At 36.3% G+C, this 17031-nt stretch overlaps 1 protein-coding gene across 2 annotated transcripts in view; it reads left to right on the top strand.

Annotated features, from left to right (window-relative positions):
• Positions 1-17031, top strand: part of KCNT2 (potassium sodium-activated channel subfamily T member 2) — a 562388-nt gene that overhangs the window by 501078 nt on the left and 44279 nt on the right. For both annotated transcript variants that reach the window (XM_023549164.2, XM_064276485.1), the window contains one exon: positions 9348-9648. In XM_023549164.2, coding sequence (XP_023404932.1) covers positions 9348-9648 — 301 coding nt within the window. The remainder of the gene's footprint in view (positions 1-9347; positions 9649-17031) is intronic.

Consider the following 17031-nt stretch of genomic DNA (forward strand, 5'->3'; position numbering starts at 1 on the left):
GGTGACAGAGCTGTTACCATCATAAGAATATTTTATACACATATATAAGCACGTATAATACATAAAAACTCAAACATATATACCTGAAATGGACTTTTGTGTATGCGTAAAAGGAACATATGGCCTAGCGTTTGGTTATTTCTAGGCGTGAAAAGAATCACTTGGTTGTGGAAAACCTCTTTTTAGTTTCCTTGTAAATCAAAAGTTAAAGTTGCTTTGGTTGAAATTTTTTTTTAAATAATTTTTATTGTGCTTTAAATTTACAATTCAAGTCAGTCTCTCACATATGAACTTATATACACCTTACTACATACTCCCATTTTTTTTAATGACTCAGCCCACTCCTTCCTTCCAGTCTCTCCTTCCATGACCATTTTGCCAGTTTCTAACCCCCTCTACCCTCCCATCTCCCTTCCAGACAGGAGATGCCAACATAGTCTCAGATGTTCACATGGTGCAAGTAGCTCGCTCCTCATCAGATTCTCTCTCCAACCCATTGTCCAATCCGATCCATGTCTGACAAGTTGGCTTCAGGAATGGTTCAGTTCCTGCACAGTGACAGAGGTGGATTTTTATGATTCATGAGAAAAAAAAAGTGTTAATGGCATATGCAGAACCATGTGAAATGTGATATAATTAATTTCAATAAATATTTGAAATATATTTCTGATACCACAGCTCAAAATAATCATGAATACTTTATAGAAGAATTTTAAATATTACAAATTAATACTTAGGAAATTCACCTCTCGGAGTCAACAGTAACTTCTATGATATACTTACAGGAATGGAGAACGGATAGCCTATATTAAAGAAGCTTATATCATAGATAATGCTGTGTTCCTAAATAAACTAATGACTTTTTCTTATTTCTTCTTCTCCTCAGTGTCTCTATAACAATAGATATTATTTATAGGACCTATATTAGAGGAAAAAATGTGGCGAGAACAATTTAAAATACCCATTACCCATTTCATTCTGTGAAAAATACACTTTCCTTGCCCTCCATGTTTTCCATATAGCCCCATAGTCTTAATTTCTCATTTTCCTCCTACTTACTGTGTCCCAACTGAGGAAATTATATGTAAAACTTGAAATTAAGCTGTTACCTCTAAACCATGCCTATCTTGTTCATTATTGTATCTCATATGCCTTGCACAGTGCCTTGCTCATGTGCACAATAAAAATTTACTGAACTCAGTCCCAGGTATCCTTCTCAACATAAGGTCATCCTTTTAAATATGCTCAAATTATCAGATTCTTTCTTTGTACAATTTTATCTGTACTACCTCTGTCACTAATTTTGACAATCATTTTTTACCCTTAATTCTTAGGCAAATGTTTATGGGGAAATGCCTTGTTTTCCGTAATACATTAAAAGCTCCTAAGTGGCTGAGAGAAGCCCTGGTGGTGTAGTGGTTAAGAGCTACATCTGCCAACCAAAAAAAAGTCCGCAGTTCAGATTCATCAGGCACTCCTTGGAAACTCTATGGGCAAGTTCTGTTCTGTCCTATAGGGTTACTATGAGTCGGAGTTGACTCAACAGCAATGAATTTTTGGTTTTAAGTGGCTGAGCCATGTATTGCATTATTTCTTTATATGTTTTAATACTGAGAACTAATGGTTGCAGGAATGATTTGAGTGTTGTTTGGGGGAAACGTGTTTTGATCACTCTACCCATGTGGATGTTTACACCACCCAAAATTTTGTTTGGATATCAAGACAGATAATGATTCACACACGCCAAGAGGTATAATGAGGCTTTTGGGTGATAGCAACTTGGGCTGTCAAGCAAATCTGCAAATGGCTTGAGAGATCAAGGAGGGGTAACTGACTTGGCTTTTGTTGTGGTTAGGGGCTAGAGCTGGACTGAGGGTTCCTGTGACAAGCCAGGGGATTTGTAGTTTGAATTTCTGGCTGGTGCCAATGGAGGAGGCACCAGCTCTCTTACCAACTTGCCCAGATAGGAGACAGTAAGGGAAGGAGTAGTCAAACATGTAGAGTCAGGCTGTATTACAATTTGGGTTTCCTATTACAATTCATCTTTAATGTTTTGACGGATGACTGAAATGTGCCTTGTTTCATTTAATTGAATTTGAATTTAAGTAACCCATTATGATGCTTGATGAGGCCTGTAAGCTGAGTCAGTACTTGAATGACTTGTTCAGAAGCCCAGTGTTGTGTGCTTTGGTGAAGTGAAATATGCTTCTTCGTCACTATTATGATGCCTAGAACTCCAAAGGGGATAAGGAGTGTCTTGATGAGGTCTTGTATTGTAGTTTTAATATGTGTAGAGGCATGTGAGACTTCGATTTGTATTTTGGGTATTTATGAGACAAGAGATTCCAGGATTTCTTTATCCCATAGAGGGCCATCTTGGATAAGGAATTGTTGCTGCCATACAGCCATACCATAGTTAATGGCCCAAGAGTCTGTAAAAATGTGCAGATGGGGTCTATTATTGTCCAGGGCATCCAGTGATAAGATGACTGCTTGAAGTTTGGCCAATTGTGCCTATCTTTGGATCCCATCCTTTATCACTGATGTCCTGGTTGAGGGATAAAAGCAGCTCTTCAGTGAGCTCCATCATGTGTAATGGTGACACTGCTATCCATGAATATATGGAGCCTGATGGTGCAGTGGTTAAGAGTTCAGGTGCTACTCACAAAGGTCGGCAGTTCAAATCTACCAGATGCTCCTTGGAAACTCCATGGGGCAGTTCTACTCTGTCCTATCGTGTTGCTCTGAGTTGGAATTGACTCGATGGCAACAAGCTTTTCTTATTTTTATTTTTTTGCTTTGCTGCTAACTTAGTCCCAAGGGGCTTCTCAGGTAGTCAAGGGATCTAGGAGAGGAAGACCTCCTCCAGCCCCTGATAAGGGACCGAGGGCAAGGAGGCCACCTTTCCTGCAGGTGGTATATGCTAGAGGGCACAGGCTTAGCTCCATCCTGTAGGTATCATTTTCATTTTCGCTAGGAGGCTTCAATAGCCATGTTGACGTTGTGGGGTACTGCTTTCATGACCCCAGGCATAGGAGGCAGTTTGGTATGGAGGGTCACGGGATTGAGGCCTGAGAGAGCCTTTCATTTTAGAAAAGTTCAGTATGAGACCAACATTTGCTGCTCTAATGACATATAGCTTGGGGCCAAGGAGGACAGTTCTTTGGACTAGAAATCCATTGACAACTTAACCACCATGGGTGGCTCAGAGCCACTAGGAGGCATGAGAGGAGGTTGTTAAAACCTTTCTAGTGAAGGAGTCTCTGGTAGGTTACTAATGTGCTTGTATGTTGTATTACAATTTGGAAACATACTGGAGCTTTTTGTTGTAGGGGGCATCATTCAAAATGGGACAATTTGTGAGTAACAGTATAAATGAGCTTAACTAAAATTTATAAACAAGGAATATGCTGCCTCCATAACAACAACAACAACAACAAATCCTAAAAAATATTAGGTTTGTTTTAACATTGTGGGACTGATAAGATCAATAGTTGTTTCTTGATAGCGTAGGGAATAGAGCAGCCATTGACTGACTAAATAATGTCCAGAAATCTTAGCAAAGTAGTGGGATCTTGTGCTTCGTGTGGGACAATGACATACTTTTTCCTCTGCTCCTTCATAAATGTTTGTATGTTTCCCAAATAAATGTGTCAAAAGAATTTCCTTGGATGAAGATATCGTCAATATAATGTCATACCTGTGTTCCTGTAGAAAGTTGGATGCAGTAAAGAACTTGACTGCAAAGATTGCTTGTGGTGGCAGGGAGAATGAGGCTATCTATGGGTAACCAAGTAAAGGTGTATTGTGTCTCTTCAAAGGTGATGAGGCTGTTGAAATAGACATTTAACAGAACATATTAGCTAAGTCTATGACTGCAAAGTATTTACCTGTTGGTGATTTGATGGAGTCAGTAATTTTAATACTGTTGGATATGGAGACCTTTATGTGTAGCACCGTGGTATTAAGGTTGTAGTACCCCATCGTGAAGCTCCATTCATTCTTTCCAGGTTTAAAAATGGGCCAAACTGTCTCTTAAATAGAAAAACAGTAAGAATTATCACCCCTTCTCTAAATAGTTCCTTTCTAATAAGTTTCAATCCTTGAAGACCCTTTTTTAATTTATATTGAGTCTTATTAACTATCTGGGAGTGAGCATTTTATCAAGCCAGTTGTAACTGACAAAGGCTTAGTTTAATTTTATTACTCATGTATCATGGTATGTATGCCTACTTTGAGATATTTTAGGGCAATGGGTGTTATGACCATGGAGCATTTAGGCAAAGTAATGGTGCAGATGACTAAGGTGTGGCTTACCCATTTGTTTTCTCTTTTATATTTGGTAACTACCCTGAAAGTATAGGCAATACCTTGCAAATTGAGTGGGTTCTCAGGTATAACTGAGTCTCATAATTTTTTCTTTGTTGTGAAAACCAGGGCAAGCAAAAGAACTGGATGATGCCCAGCTACCATTACTGTTTTGATCAATAGATGAATCCTGAATAAAAGGGAGGAAAATGTACAAATGAATTTCAAATTTCTTATATAACCCAGACTTACTGGACCCCTTGAGGCTGGAAACTCCCGAATCTCTTACCCTGAGAAAATTTTTGAACCTTGAACTGAAACAATCCCCTGAAGCCATTTTCAAACTAAATAACAATTTACCTGAATTAGTGAAGAATGTTAGCCTTAAGCATTGTGCTCTTTTAAATAATTAGCAATATGAGATCAAATTGACAACAATAACTCTAAAACATAGATAAGTAGTTTATGAGGCACTGAGTCAATGGTGGTGAAATAATACAAGGAGAGATAGTGAGGATGGTGATACAACGTGAAGAATGTAACCAATGTTATTGAATTGTATATGTAGAGATTGCTTAATGGGTTTTCAACAGAAACAGAAGAACAAAAATAGGGTAAGTATTATTATCACTAGCTTATGAGAAGCTCAGTTGATTTCCTCAAGGTTATGGAGCATAGGCCTTTTGTGGTTGAAGATATAACCTAATCACTTGATCCTAAATTCAGGGTTTTTTTTTTTTATTATAAGATTAGTTATTCTCTATCTCTGGAAATATATTAAAATACATATAAAAATAATATAACTAGCTATTTTTATCTGCTTAGATCACAGCTACCGGAGCATATTAAATTTTGCTTTAATGTAAATTGGCGAAACATCTTTGTATAGATTTAAAAAGCAATTTCCACTGAACCCAGTGTCACTAGCCACTGTGCATATAAATTTAAATTTAGATGGTCTCTCTAATGTTCTTACAATTTTACATTCTTTAATGGGAAACATTAGATAGGATCATTTTATGAGATGCTAAACGAACACATCATCTGTGACTTTATTTTCTTCTGTTTCCTCCTTAGCAATGCTTCTGAATGTCTTGAATCATAAATTAGGTAGCATAGTTTAAATCTATTACAAAGCTTATAAAACTATTCTTAAGGGAGCCATGAATCCAGATTACATTCATTTTCATATTACTGAGTGAATTAATTTATCTTAAAATACCACTTTGTTTTACAGATTGCCCAATAACTTAAGACATGAATAACTGTCCTATAAAAAAAAAAATGAGAGGAAGTTGAATCGTTTTGAGGTGTGTGTGTGTGTGTGTGTGTGTGTGCGCACATATTTCTGGAAATAATTTATATATGGTGTGGAAAAGAGTGTTTGATATATTATAAATCTGACACTTTTGACCTCTCTGAAAACAGTGGAATTAATCAAGCTATTTTAGGCATAAGAAATAATTTTTTATTTATAAGGTTTTCAATAGTTACCCTTTTGAAGAGATTAACTTTTTTTAACCACCTTGTGATTAATTAGAAAATAGTAAAACTTTAAGAAAGTGATAACATTAAGTTTTTATTAAAAATGTTTGAGTAGTTATATGAATTTTTCATTTCCTCATTGAACTATATAAATATGTTCCCAGAAAGCATGTTTTCATATGAAATCTTCCAGTGTCTTTTTCATTCTCACAAGTGTTTTCATTTAATCTTGATTATTCAGGTTAATGATTGCATTAGGCTTTTGAAAATAATAGTACAAAAGAAGCAAACTAGAGTTCTCCATTTATTCATAGAAATGATGCTGAATAATTCATAGGAACGGTATGGAATAATAAACCTCCACTTTCACTTGAAATACTTCCGCTCTTCTTAAGATTCACCTAACTTTAATCAAGGAATCTTTTCCCCCAAGGATTTGTTTATAGCACCTTGATCTCTTGTGAAATATAGACACTGACCAAGAAAACTGAACCAAAATTATGAGTCATTCCTCTCATTTTCACTCCCATGTTTGTCTTTCACATGCCACACTTAATTATTTCTTTTTCTTCTCTCCCTTTTACCATCCTTTTGTACAAGGTCACACAAGCCATAATATTAAGTAACATTTATTGAGCATTTGCTGACACAGGAACTAAACTACATACTTTTCATGCATTATTTCTTTAATCTTCAGAAAAAAACCTGTGGGCAAAATACTACTACAATGGCCATTTTTTTAGATCATGAAATGGGAATGATTTTAGAGAGGTTAAATTATATACCCAAGAATCCAGAGCAATTAAGTGGCAAAACTGATATTTAAATCCAGATCCATATGATGCCAGAGCTCTTGGATTTAACCACTTATCACTCTGACTCCAAGTTCAGGAAAGGTCATATTTCAACGCCATGCTGCTGTGTATCCCAGCACTACACTGTTTCTACTAGATCATGATACTACATTGAAAATAAAAAAGTTAGAACCAGAAGGGAAAATAACAGCCCAAAAGTATATTTATAAATTGACCTTCTTTTAAAACACACAGATACACATGTGCACACACACATTCAGCACTCAGGAATAGAATAATTACTATTTATCACCAATGCTGTTGACCCTGTGGATAATAATGCTAACTAGGATATATTGTATAGTAGAATTATTGTATGTGGAAGTTTACAGTTGACAGGCCTTTCCTTTGTACGTTAGCTGTCTGTGAGGTAGACAGTGGGTAGTATTGTTCTTATTTTACATAGAGGTTATGCAGTTTTGTTGTAGGGAGAGAGGTCAGAAACATCAGAAATTGTGTTCGAATTTGTGTATAAAAGCACAAAAATCCAGTATACTTTTTATTGTGTCATATTGGAAGATTTGAAGAAAAGCATGTAAATTCCGAACATATAAAGAACAATTTAGGTGTCAGTTTGGGTTTTTAAAATTAAGTGAAACCTGCAAAGAGATGTTACTTATGCTATAGAATTATTTTTTTTTAAGTGCTTACGATTCCTGTGGATTTTTATGGACAAATCACAATATTCCCTTCCTGGAGCAATTTAAAACAGTGATGAATAGGGTATTCAATATTGCTTAGCTAAGGTTTTTTTTTTTTTTTTTAAGGTATGCCTAGGCTTCAGTTAATGTTTTAGATATGTTCTGCATAATGCCTCATATAGATAACAAAGAAAAACCAGTTACAAAGGCAAATAGTGTTTCATGATTTGCATCAAAGAGAAACAGATCCCCTCTCCTGTCAGTACTGTGTGTTAACTCATGATTCTATGGCTTGAATTATAAGTAACATTACATAAACATAATGCCTTGAGTATTTCGTCTGGAAAGAGTACTATTCCAACGTATTTGTAGGAAATCTATTACTCCAAGGGGCTTCTGCCTAGAAAGAGGAACAGACTGTTCACTTCAAATAAACTTAAGATTGTGGTTAACAAAACTCTGGAAGCAAATACCTAAGATATGAATGATCAACATGTTTTCATTTTTGTGAAAAGGTACATGTAAACTTCTGAGCAAAGATATTACTCAAGAGTATATGTATTTTAGTTTCACAAAAGGGGATTTTCAATATATTACAAAGTGAGGTGAGATTTGAGTAAGTTAAGAATTATGTAGGTGTTCATTATCACGAAACCACAGTATTAAAAAACCCTAATGCTATCAACGTAAGTTCTGATAACTAACGTTTGGGTTCTAAAATCTTTGAATCAAATGTTCTCTTATCATGAAGATATGAAGGTTAAGTATTTCTGAGATCACTCTGATACACTACAGTTTTGAAAAAGAAATGCAGATGAGTATTTGATTTTAAGTGTGACATAATTTTACAGCTACCCACTGGGAATTTTATGTAAGAGACTGACTGAGCCTCAATAATTTATATTCACTTTTAAAGGATTTTATTGGACCTACTTCCCCACCTTACTTAAATTGGTAATTTAAATTCCGTTACTTTGAAAGTCAACAGTACACGCATGTTATAAATGAAGCTCAAACTTCCGTCCATAGAAGGGAAATGGCAGTTAGCCTCTTCCTGAACGCTGCACCTATTGTATACTAGAACTCAGGAATCTGTTCATTTGCATGTGCATATTAGAAAGTAAGACTTTCTGCTTTGATCAATATTCCACTTTATGTGACTTCTTGGTATGAAAAGCAATAATTTTGAAACAGGAAGTTTTTACTTATTAAGGGCCTATAATCAAAGGAGACCTTCTTACTTTAAAACTCAGATTTGATACTGAAAGAGTACATCAAAATAGACATTATGAATTTGCTGATTGTTTTTCCTTCCTATGGAGACTAGCCTGGTTTAAGTTTTAGTTGTGATTCTATAAGACATTTGTGAAACATTAACATTCACAATATATTTTCACTTAGAACACTCAGAAGATTTCCCAAAATATGTTTTAATATTTTACCCAGAAAAGCATTTTATGTGATGAATTATGAATGCATGAGTTTAAAAAGTGCTTTTTTTTTCCTTGTGGATCATATGATGGAATAAAAAATTTCATATTTTTAAAAGTTTATTCCAGTTCCATCTATAGAAAGAGCACTAATTTCAAAATCATTTTAAAATAATCCCCCCCAAAACAATTTTTATAATCTTTGTTGAAATTATCTGTATAATATTTGTAATAGATTTATAAAGTCCATTATATGGACTTTATTTGAATAAAGTTGTAAATATCTAAGTTAACTTTGTGTGTTTCAAATAACCATATGCTAACAGTGTCACTTAAAAGAAAATTCTTATGCATAAAAAATTAAATCCTTTCATGAAAATCTGTATTGGAGAATAAGATATTTTATCTGGTTCACAGATAAGTTCAGAAACATATTTTCTAAAAATATTTTTAGTAACAGGTAGTTAGCATCAATGATCATGATTCTGCTCTTTCTATGGAAATGTTCATGAGTGGGTATATAATTATACCATGATATTAGCAAATGGACCCCCAAATGAATATTATTTCGACTCTAGGCTATGATTATTTCTAAAATATCTCATCATCAATCTCTCTCTTCTTTAAAGTCTCAAATATCTATCAGTGTAGAAGAGTGGGAAGACACCAAAGATACCAAAGAACAAGGTCACCACCGCAGCAACCACCGCAACTCGACATCTAGCGACCAGTCAGACCACCCCTTGCTGCGAAGAAAGAGCATGCAGTGGGCCCGAAGACTGAGCAGAAAAGGTCCAAAACACAGTGGTAAAACAGCTGAGAAGATAACCCAGCAGCGATTGAACCTCTACCGGAGGTCAGAAAGACAAGAGCTTGCTGAACTTGTGAAAAATAGAATGAAACACTTGGGTCTTTCCACAGTAGGATATGGTATGCTCTTTAAAAATATTGTGTCATATGGATTTGTGATTTCTTGCCATTAGTTATCGTATAATTGGATCTAATTTAGTATTTAAGAATCACATTTTTATTTTACAGGCTAATGTGTAGGAACTGGTGGCACATCTAATCATACTTCAAATCATAATGATAATAATAAAATGAAGTGCTAACATTTTTAAACACTCAGTTTTGGGGCACTGTACTGAACATCTTCTATGCATTATCTCATTTTTAATGTTTATCAAACTCTTTGAGCCAGACAATCTTTTTCTGGTTTAGAGATGAGGAAATATAAGTCAAGTGACTTGCTAAGTAGCTTGTTAATAGCAGAGATGGAATTTATATACAGATGTGTCTGTCACCAAAGTCTCTCTTACACACACAGACATACATGCACACACCCCCTATCTATTCCAGTGCCTGAGATAATAAATTTGAGGCTTTGTTCAGTAAATAAATGTACCAACTATAGATGAACCAAACTGTCTCTATAAAATCTGTTTAGTTTTTTTTTGGCACAGAAACAAATTCTTCAAGAGCTCTAATTTTAAAGTTCATGTAGTGCATGATCCCATATTGTGCATATTTGTCTCAATCAGTATTAGGTTTCTATGTTGATCCATTATTGCCATATAGACCATACAGCAAAAAAAACCAAACCCAGTGCTGTTGAGTCGATTCCGACTCATAACGACCCTATACGACAGAGTAGAACTGCCCCATAGAGTTTCCAAGGAGCGCCTGGTGGATTTGAACTGCCAACCCTTCAATTAGCAGCCATAGCACTTGACCACTACACCACCAGGGTTTCCATAGACCATATAGACACAACTTAAATAAATAATGCAAAGATAACTTTAAATATATTATTTATTACTGTATGAATTTTATTTTTAAAAATTTTGTCAACCCAGTGAAAACCAAATGATGAATAAAAGGTATTTCATTTTGTTTTATATATAGCTTGTCTAAACCTGGAGCTAAAATTGTATCAGTTTCATGAAGGTTAAGGATAAAATAGAATACATTTAAGGATAAAATAGAATACATTCCATATTTCCTTCCATTTTAACTTTATTAAGTCTCAACTTTAAGATAATGCACATAAGGAACAAAATCAATCTAAGAATTAGTTTAAGAGTAGTTGCCTGTGTTCAAATTAGGAAAGGAAATATGTTTCCTGAGTATCTACTTTACTCCGAGAGCTATTCTAGGTGTTTTCCATCTAGTGTGTGTTTTCATGGACTCCTTATAATCCCAGTTTGATAGGTATCTCTTTGTATCTTTATCATTTTATCTTTCAAGAACCTGAAAGTCAGAGGTTAATGACCTTGTTCAAGAAAATAGAGTTGAAATGTATTAGAGTCTGGATTCCATATATAATTGAAATTCATAATTATATTTCAATGACTTAAATATAGGCTCAATGTGACCCGTGATTTTTACATAACCACACTAGGTCTTACATTAAGAAGCAAATCAAAAGGAAAAAAAAAAAAATCCTTCTTTAAAAAATATATTAACAGCCATTCACTCATTTCATGATATTAAGTGTCTGAGTATACTTCTTATAGGGCTATAGTCATATTTATGAGTACTTTTGTTAGCTGTTATTCAGCTACTTTTTGATTTTTTTTTCTGAAAAATTTTAGTAAATGAGTGTTCATACAATTCTAGCTGTTTTTTTGAACAGTATAACCCCAGGCTTGTCCTGTAAGCAATATGGCAGATTACCATTTTGACTGTTAGTGACACAAAAATGCATAAGCTGGCTTCATAGGAGAATCATCAGGGCTTTTTTTATTTTGGTTATGTCTGAACAGGCAGGCTGGGTGTTCTCTGGTGTTTGCTTGTCTGTGGGCACGTTACTTCTCACCACCTTGTTCCATGAGCTGGGACAGTCACTCAGCTGTGGTGCAGCAGGGCAGGTCCAGCAGAAGGGGAGGAGCTGGAATGGATCATTTGTGGCATGTACTGGGGCCAACAGGGCAGGGTTGGGGGTCAGTCCAATCCAATAGAGTGTGCCTGTGCTGGTCATGGGTGCATTGCTCAGCATGTACAGCAGATAGGCAGGAGGGAGGAGGGAGCTTGTGATATGTGGAGCTAATTGAGTGTGGGAAAGAAGAGAAAGAGCAGAGAGAAGCAAGAACAAACAAAAAAAAGTGTGAAGGGAGCCTGTCATTGGAGTGGTGTAGACTCAGGGAAGCCATGTACCAGTGGCTTTCTAGCCAGGCAGTGATGCACAGCCCAACAAGAAGGGACAGATACAGCACATGCAGCTATGTGGGTGGGAGAAAGGAAAGGAAGGAAGGGAAAGAGAGATAAGAAACTAGATAATTAAAAAAAAAAAAGTAGAAAGACATGCAGCAAGGTGGTCAGGAGAAAATGTAAAGAGAAAGACAAGAAACTGAGAAAAAAAAAAAAAAGTTGCCAGATGGTTGGGAGGAAGGAAAAGAAGGAAGGTAGAGAGAGACAAGAAACCGAGAAAAAAAGAAAGGAAAAAAAATTGCCCCAAGGGAGCCCACTGGTCGCAGGTCCCCAGATAAACGATGTTGCACAGCCCCTCTAGAAGGTGCAGAAGTGGCCCACAGTGTCAGATATTCACGAGAAGGGTAAGGAAGGCATGTGGAGAGAAACAAGAAACCAAGAAAAAAAAGAAGAAAGAAAGGAAAAAAAATTACCCCAACGGACCCCACTGGAAGCAGTTCCCCTGACAAGCGGCACTACACAGCCTGTCAAGAAAGAGCAGAGATGCACATGGTGCCAGGTGTTCAGTAGAAGGGTAAGGAAGGTAGAGGGAGACAAGAAACTGCAAAAAGAAATGAAGAGAGAACGGAAAAATTTAAAATGCCTCAAGGGAGCCCAGTAGTGTGGTTGTGTGGACAGGGGAAGTAGCTTCCCAGCTGCGTGGCACTGCACAGCCTGTCTAGAAGAAGCAGAGATGGCACATGGCACCAGGGTATCAGGAGAAAAGAAGGGACAGATGGTAAAGACAAGAAGTTGAGAAAAGAAAAAAAATCCCCAAGGGAGCCCACTGGCTTGACCACGTGTACCAGGGAAGTGGCTCCCAAGCCGAGCAGCACTGCACAGCTGCTCTAGAAGGGGCGGAGATGGCACATAGCACAGGTATCCAGGAGATAGGAAAATAGAGAGATAATAGAAACTGAGAAATGAAGAAAAACAAAGGAAAGAAGAAAAAAAATGCCCCTAGGGATCCCACTGGCATGGCAGTGTGGACCAGGGAAGTGGTTCCCCAGGCAAGCAGCACTTTACAGCCTGTCAAGAAGGAGGGGGGATGTCACATGGAGCCAGGTGTTCGAAAGAAAGGAAGGGAATGAGAGAGAGAGAAGAAACCAAAGAAGCTGTAAAAAGCAACAACAGCAACAAAAAATTGCACTGAAGGAGCCAGCCGGTGTGGGTGGGGCAAATCCAAGTGGCAAGGAACTGAGGCCTCCCCACTGGAGCCACCAGGGCCTGCCGAGAAGCAGGTGAAGCTGAGCAGGGGGAAGAAGGGTGGGTGGTTAGAAGGCATGTATCACTGATTACTGGGTACTCTGTCTCCTGCTGGGAGCTCCATGAAGCTGCCTTCCTGACTCCCCTGTCTGCCATTCTTGGTGACTGAGGAGACCAAGATGGTGAATCTGTGCGCCGTTAGCTAATATCTCTCCTCTCTGTTCTGTCAGTTTTCTTATTCCGTTTGGTGCTTGGTTGAGTTCTTTATCTCTTCATTTGACACCTAGGGTTCCAGGATTGACATTCGTCTCTGTTCTACTTAGTTCTTCGGGTCTTTGCTGTGGAGCGACGGTGTGGTGCTTTCATGTATAGCTCCATTTTGGAGTTCTCAGAACTTTTAATGAACAGAGCTAATAGATGGATATACAGACAGACAGGGACAGATAGATGATAGATAGGTAGGTAGATAGGTAGATATTTTATGAGTTTGTACAGTCACATGATTAAAATTTAGGGCTAAAAGGTTTTTATTTCACTGTTTGTATCTTCCTTTCTCCAACACTTAGAATCATGGTTGTCACCACCACCAGAAATGATAGAATTATGGTATATTTTGTTCCACAATATACATAAAGCAGACTCAGAATAATAATGCAATGCTAATACTAACAACATAATGACTAAAAAATTTTTTTTTCATTTTGTTTTATATTTTTTACCTTAGGTTATACAGCACAATAGGGATATATAGCAAAATTAATCTGTTTAGGGCTTGGAATAGTTCCTCTTCGTGTAGGTAAACCACCAACTTGATGTAAATTTAGGCTCATTTTCACTTTCAATGTCTGGGGATTGCTTTTTCTAAAATTTAAATTTGTTTTGTATTTATTTTAAATATTTACGTGGTGCCCAAATTGAATGTTCAATACAAGGTATAATCAAGGACATTTAACTTTCTCTCCCTGTTACTGCCACAGGGTCTCTTTCCTCCCTCATGGATAATAAATACATACATATATATATATATTTTTTAATAGTTTGTCCTTCCATTGTTCAAACATAAAGTTTAGAATACAGAAGACATCATGATATGTTCATTTTTTCCACGTTGCTTCTTTCACAGTATGTCCTAGAGATCATCAAAAAACCAAAAACCAAACCCATTGCCCTGAAGCTGATTCCAACTCACAGTGACCCTACAGAGATCATAAAAAAAAAAAAAAAAATTTATTTTATTTTATTTTTTTTTACAGAGATCATAGGCTGATTGAAATACAGAGATAATCCTTGACTCTTTTTTGCTGCCCAGCACTGCATTCTGTGGACGTACTGTCATCTATTTAACTGGTTTTTTATTGATAGATATTTTACCCAATATTCTGTTGTGTGGGCATACTGTAGTCTATTTAATTAGTCCCTTTTGATAGATATTTGGATTTTCTCCAGTCTTTTGTGATTACAAATAATCCTGCCATTAGTAGTTTTATGAATATAGATTTTCATCTTTTGGCCAGTTTATCTTTGGGATGGATCTAAAAGTGAAAATACTGGAATAAAGTTTAAGTACGTATGTTGTTGGCCAAATTTCTTCCTTAGATGTTTGTCATTTCGTATTCGTACCAGTAAAGTATGAGAGTCTATTTTCCCAAAACTTTTTCAATGGAGTATGTTGTTAAACTTCTGGATGTTTTGCCATTCTAGTAGGAGAAAAGTGGTATCTCTGTATACCCTCTTATTATTGTGAAGTTGAGCATCTTTTCATGTGGTTAAGGGCCATTTTCAATGACCTGTTTACCTTTAGCCAAAATTTTTTATATGATTCTTATTTTTTAAGTTGCTTATATATTAAGAATACTAACTCTATTTGAAATATTTGTTGCAGATATTTCTTCTCAGCTTACATTAGTCCTTTTTTTCATCAAGTATTTTAATATAATCATTTTTTCTATCTTTTCCCTTATTGCTTAAGATTTTGAGTCTTAGTGTAGCTTTCCAAGGCTAGAGAGGAATGTTTGGCATTATATTTTGCATTTAAATATCTGATCTAATGGAATTTATCCTAATGTATATGGTGGGTGATGGAACAAATTTTTATTTTTCCAATATATTTTCCAAATTCAATTATACAATGCCATTTATTAAAACATATACCTCCAAAGATTTTGTATACTTCGTTTACCAGATACCAAATTTGTACATGTAATTAAGCCTATTTCTAGACTTCCTGTTGTGTAACAATGTTACGCCTGCCTATTCACGTAAAAGTACTCACTGTTTAATTATAGAGGCTGTAGTTTTATAGTATATTTTAATACCTGCATTCTTCTTTTTGAGTATTTCCCTGGCTATTCTTATATGTTTATTCTTCTGAATGATTTACCCAGTGTAATGCATTGTTTTATTTCTTCACTACTGCTTCCATGGACACTGATTGTGGATCCAAGTAAAATGAAATCTTTGACAACTTGAATATTCTCTCCATTTATCATGGATGTTGCTTATTGGTCCAGTTGTGAGGATTTTTCTTTTACGTTGAGGTGTAATCTATTCTGAAGGCTGTTGTCTTTGGTTTTCATCAGTATGTGCTTCAACTCTTCACTTTCACCAAGAAAGGTTGTGTCATCTACATAGCACAGGTTGTTAATGAGTTTTCTTCCAATCCTGATGCCCTGTTCTTCATATAGTCCAGCTTCTTGGATTATTTGCTCAGCATACAGATTGAATAAGTATAGTAAAATGATGCAACCCTGACACACACCCTTCCTGACTTTAAACTACACAGTATTTCCTTGATCTGTTCAAATGACTACTTCTTGGCCTATGTACATGTTCTCTCATGAGCACAATTAATTGTTGTGGAATTCCCATTCTTTGCAATGTTATCCATAATGTGTTATGATCCACACTGTCAAACGCATTTGCATAGTCAGTAAAACATGGGTAAACATCTTTCTGGTATCCTCTGCTTTCAGCCAGGATCCATCTGCAATGGCTATCCCTTGATCCAAGTCCTCTTTTGAATCTGGCTTGAATTTCTGGCAGTTCCCTGTCGATGTACTGCTATAACTATTTTTGAATGATCTTCAGCAAAATTTTACTTGTGTGTGATATTAACGATATCGTTCAATAATTTTTGCATTCTGTTGGACCACCTTTCTTTGGAATATGCATAAATATGGATCTCGTCCGATCAGTTGGCCAGGCAGCCCTCTTCCAAATTTCTTGGCGTAGATGAGTGAGCATTTCCAAGGCTGCATCTGTTTGTTAAAACATCTCAATTGATATTCCATCAATTTCTAGTCTTGGAAACCCCGGTGGCATACTGGTTAAGTGCTACGGCTGCTAAGCAAAGGCTCAGCAGTTCGAATCTGCCAGGTGCTCCTTGGAAACTCTGCGGGGCAGTCCTACTCTGTCCTATAGGGTCTCTATGAGTCAGAATTGACTTGACAGCACTGCGTTTGGTTTGGTTTGGTTTTTGTTTTTCACCAATGCCTTCCGTACAGCTTGAACCTCCCTTCAGTGCCATTGGTTCTTGATCATATGCTATCTCCTGAAATGGTTGAATATCGATTAATTCTTTTTGGTAGTGACTCTGTGTGTTATTTTCATCTTCTTTTGATGCTCTCTGTGTTGTTTAATATTTTCCCTGTAGAATCCTTCAATATAACAACTCAAGGCTTGAATTTTTTCTTCAGTTCTTTCAGCTTGAAAAATGCCAAGTGTTTTCTTCCATTTTGGTTTTCTAACTCCAGGTCTTTGCACATTTCTTTAAAATGTTTTATTTTGTCTTCTTGAGCCACCCTTTGAAATCTTCTCTTCAGCTCTTTTACTCCATCTTTTCTTACAATCACTTTACCTACTTGATGTTCAAAAGCAAGTTTCAGAGTCTCTTCTGACATCCATTTTAGTCTTTTCTTT

This window comes from Loxodonta africana, chromosome 25 (assembly GCF_030014295.1).
Source record: "Loxodonta africana isolate mLoxAfr1 chromosome 25, mLoxAfr1.hap2, whole genome shotgun sequence".
NCBI lineage: Eukaryota > Metazoa > Chordata > Mammalia > Proboscidea > Elephantidae > Loxodonta > Loxodonta africana.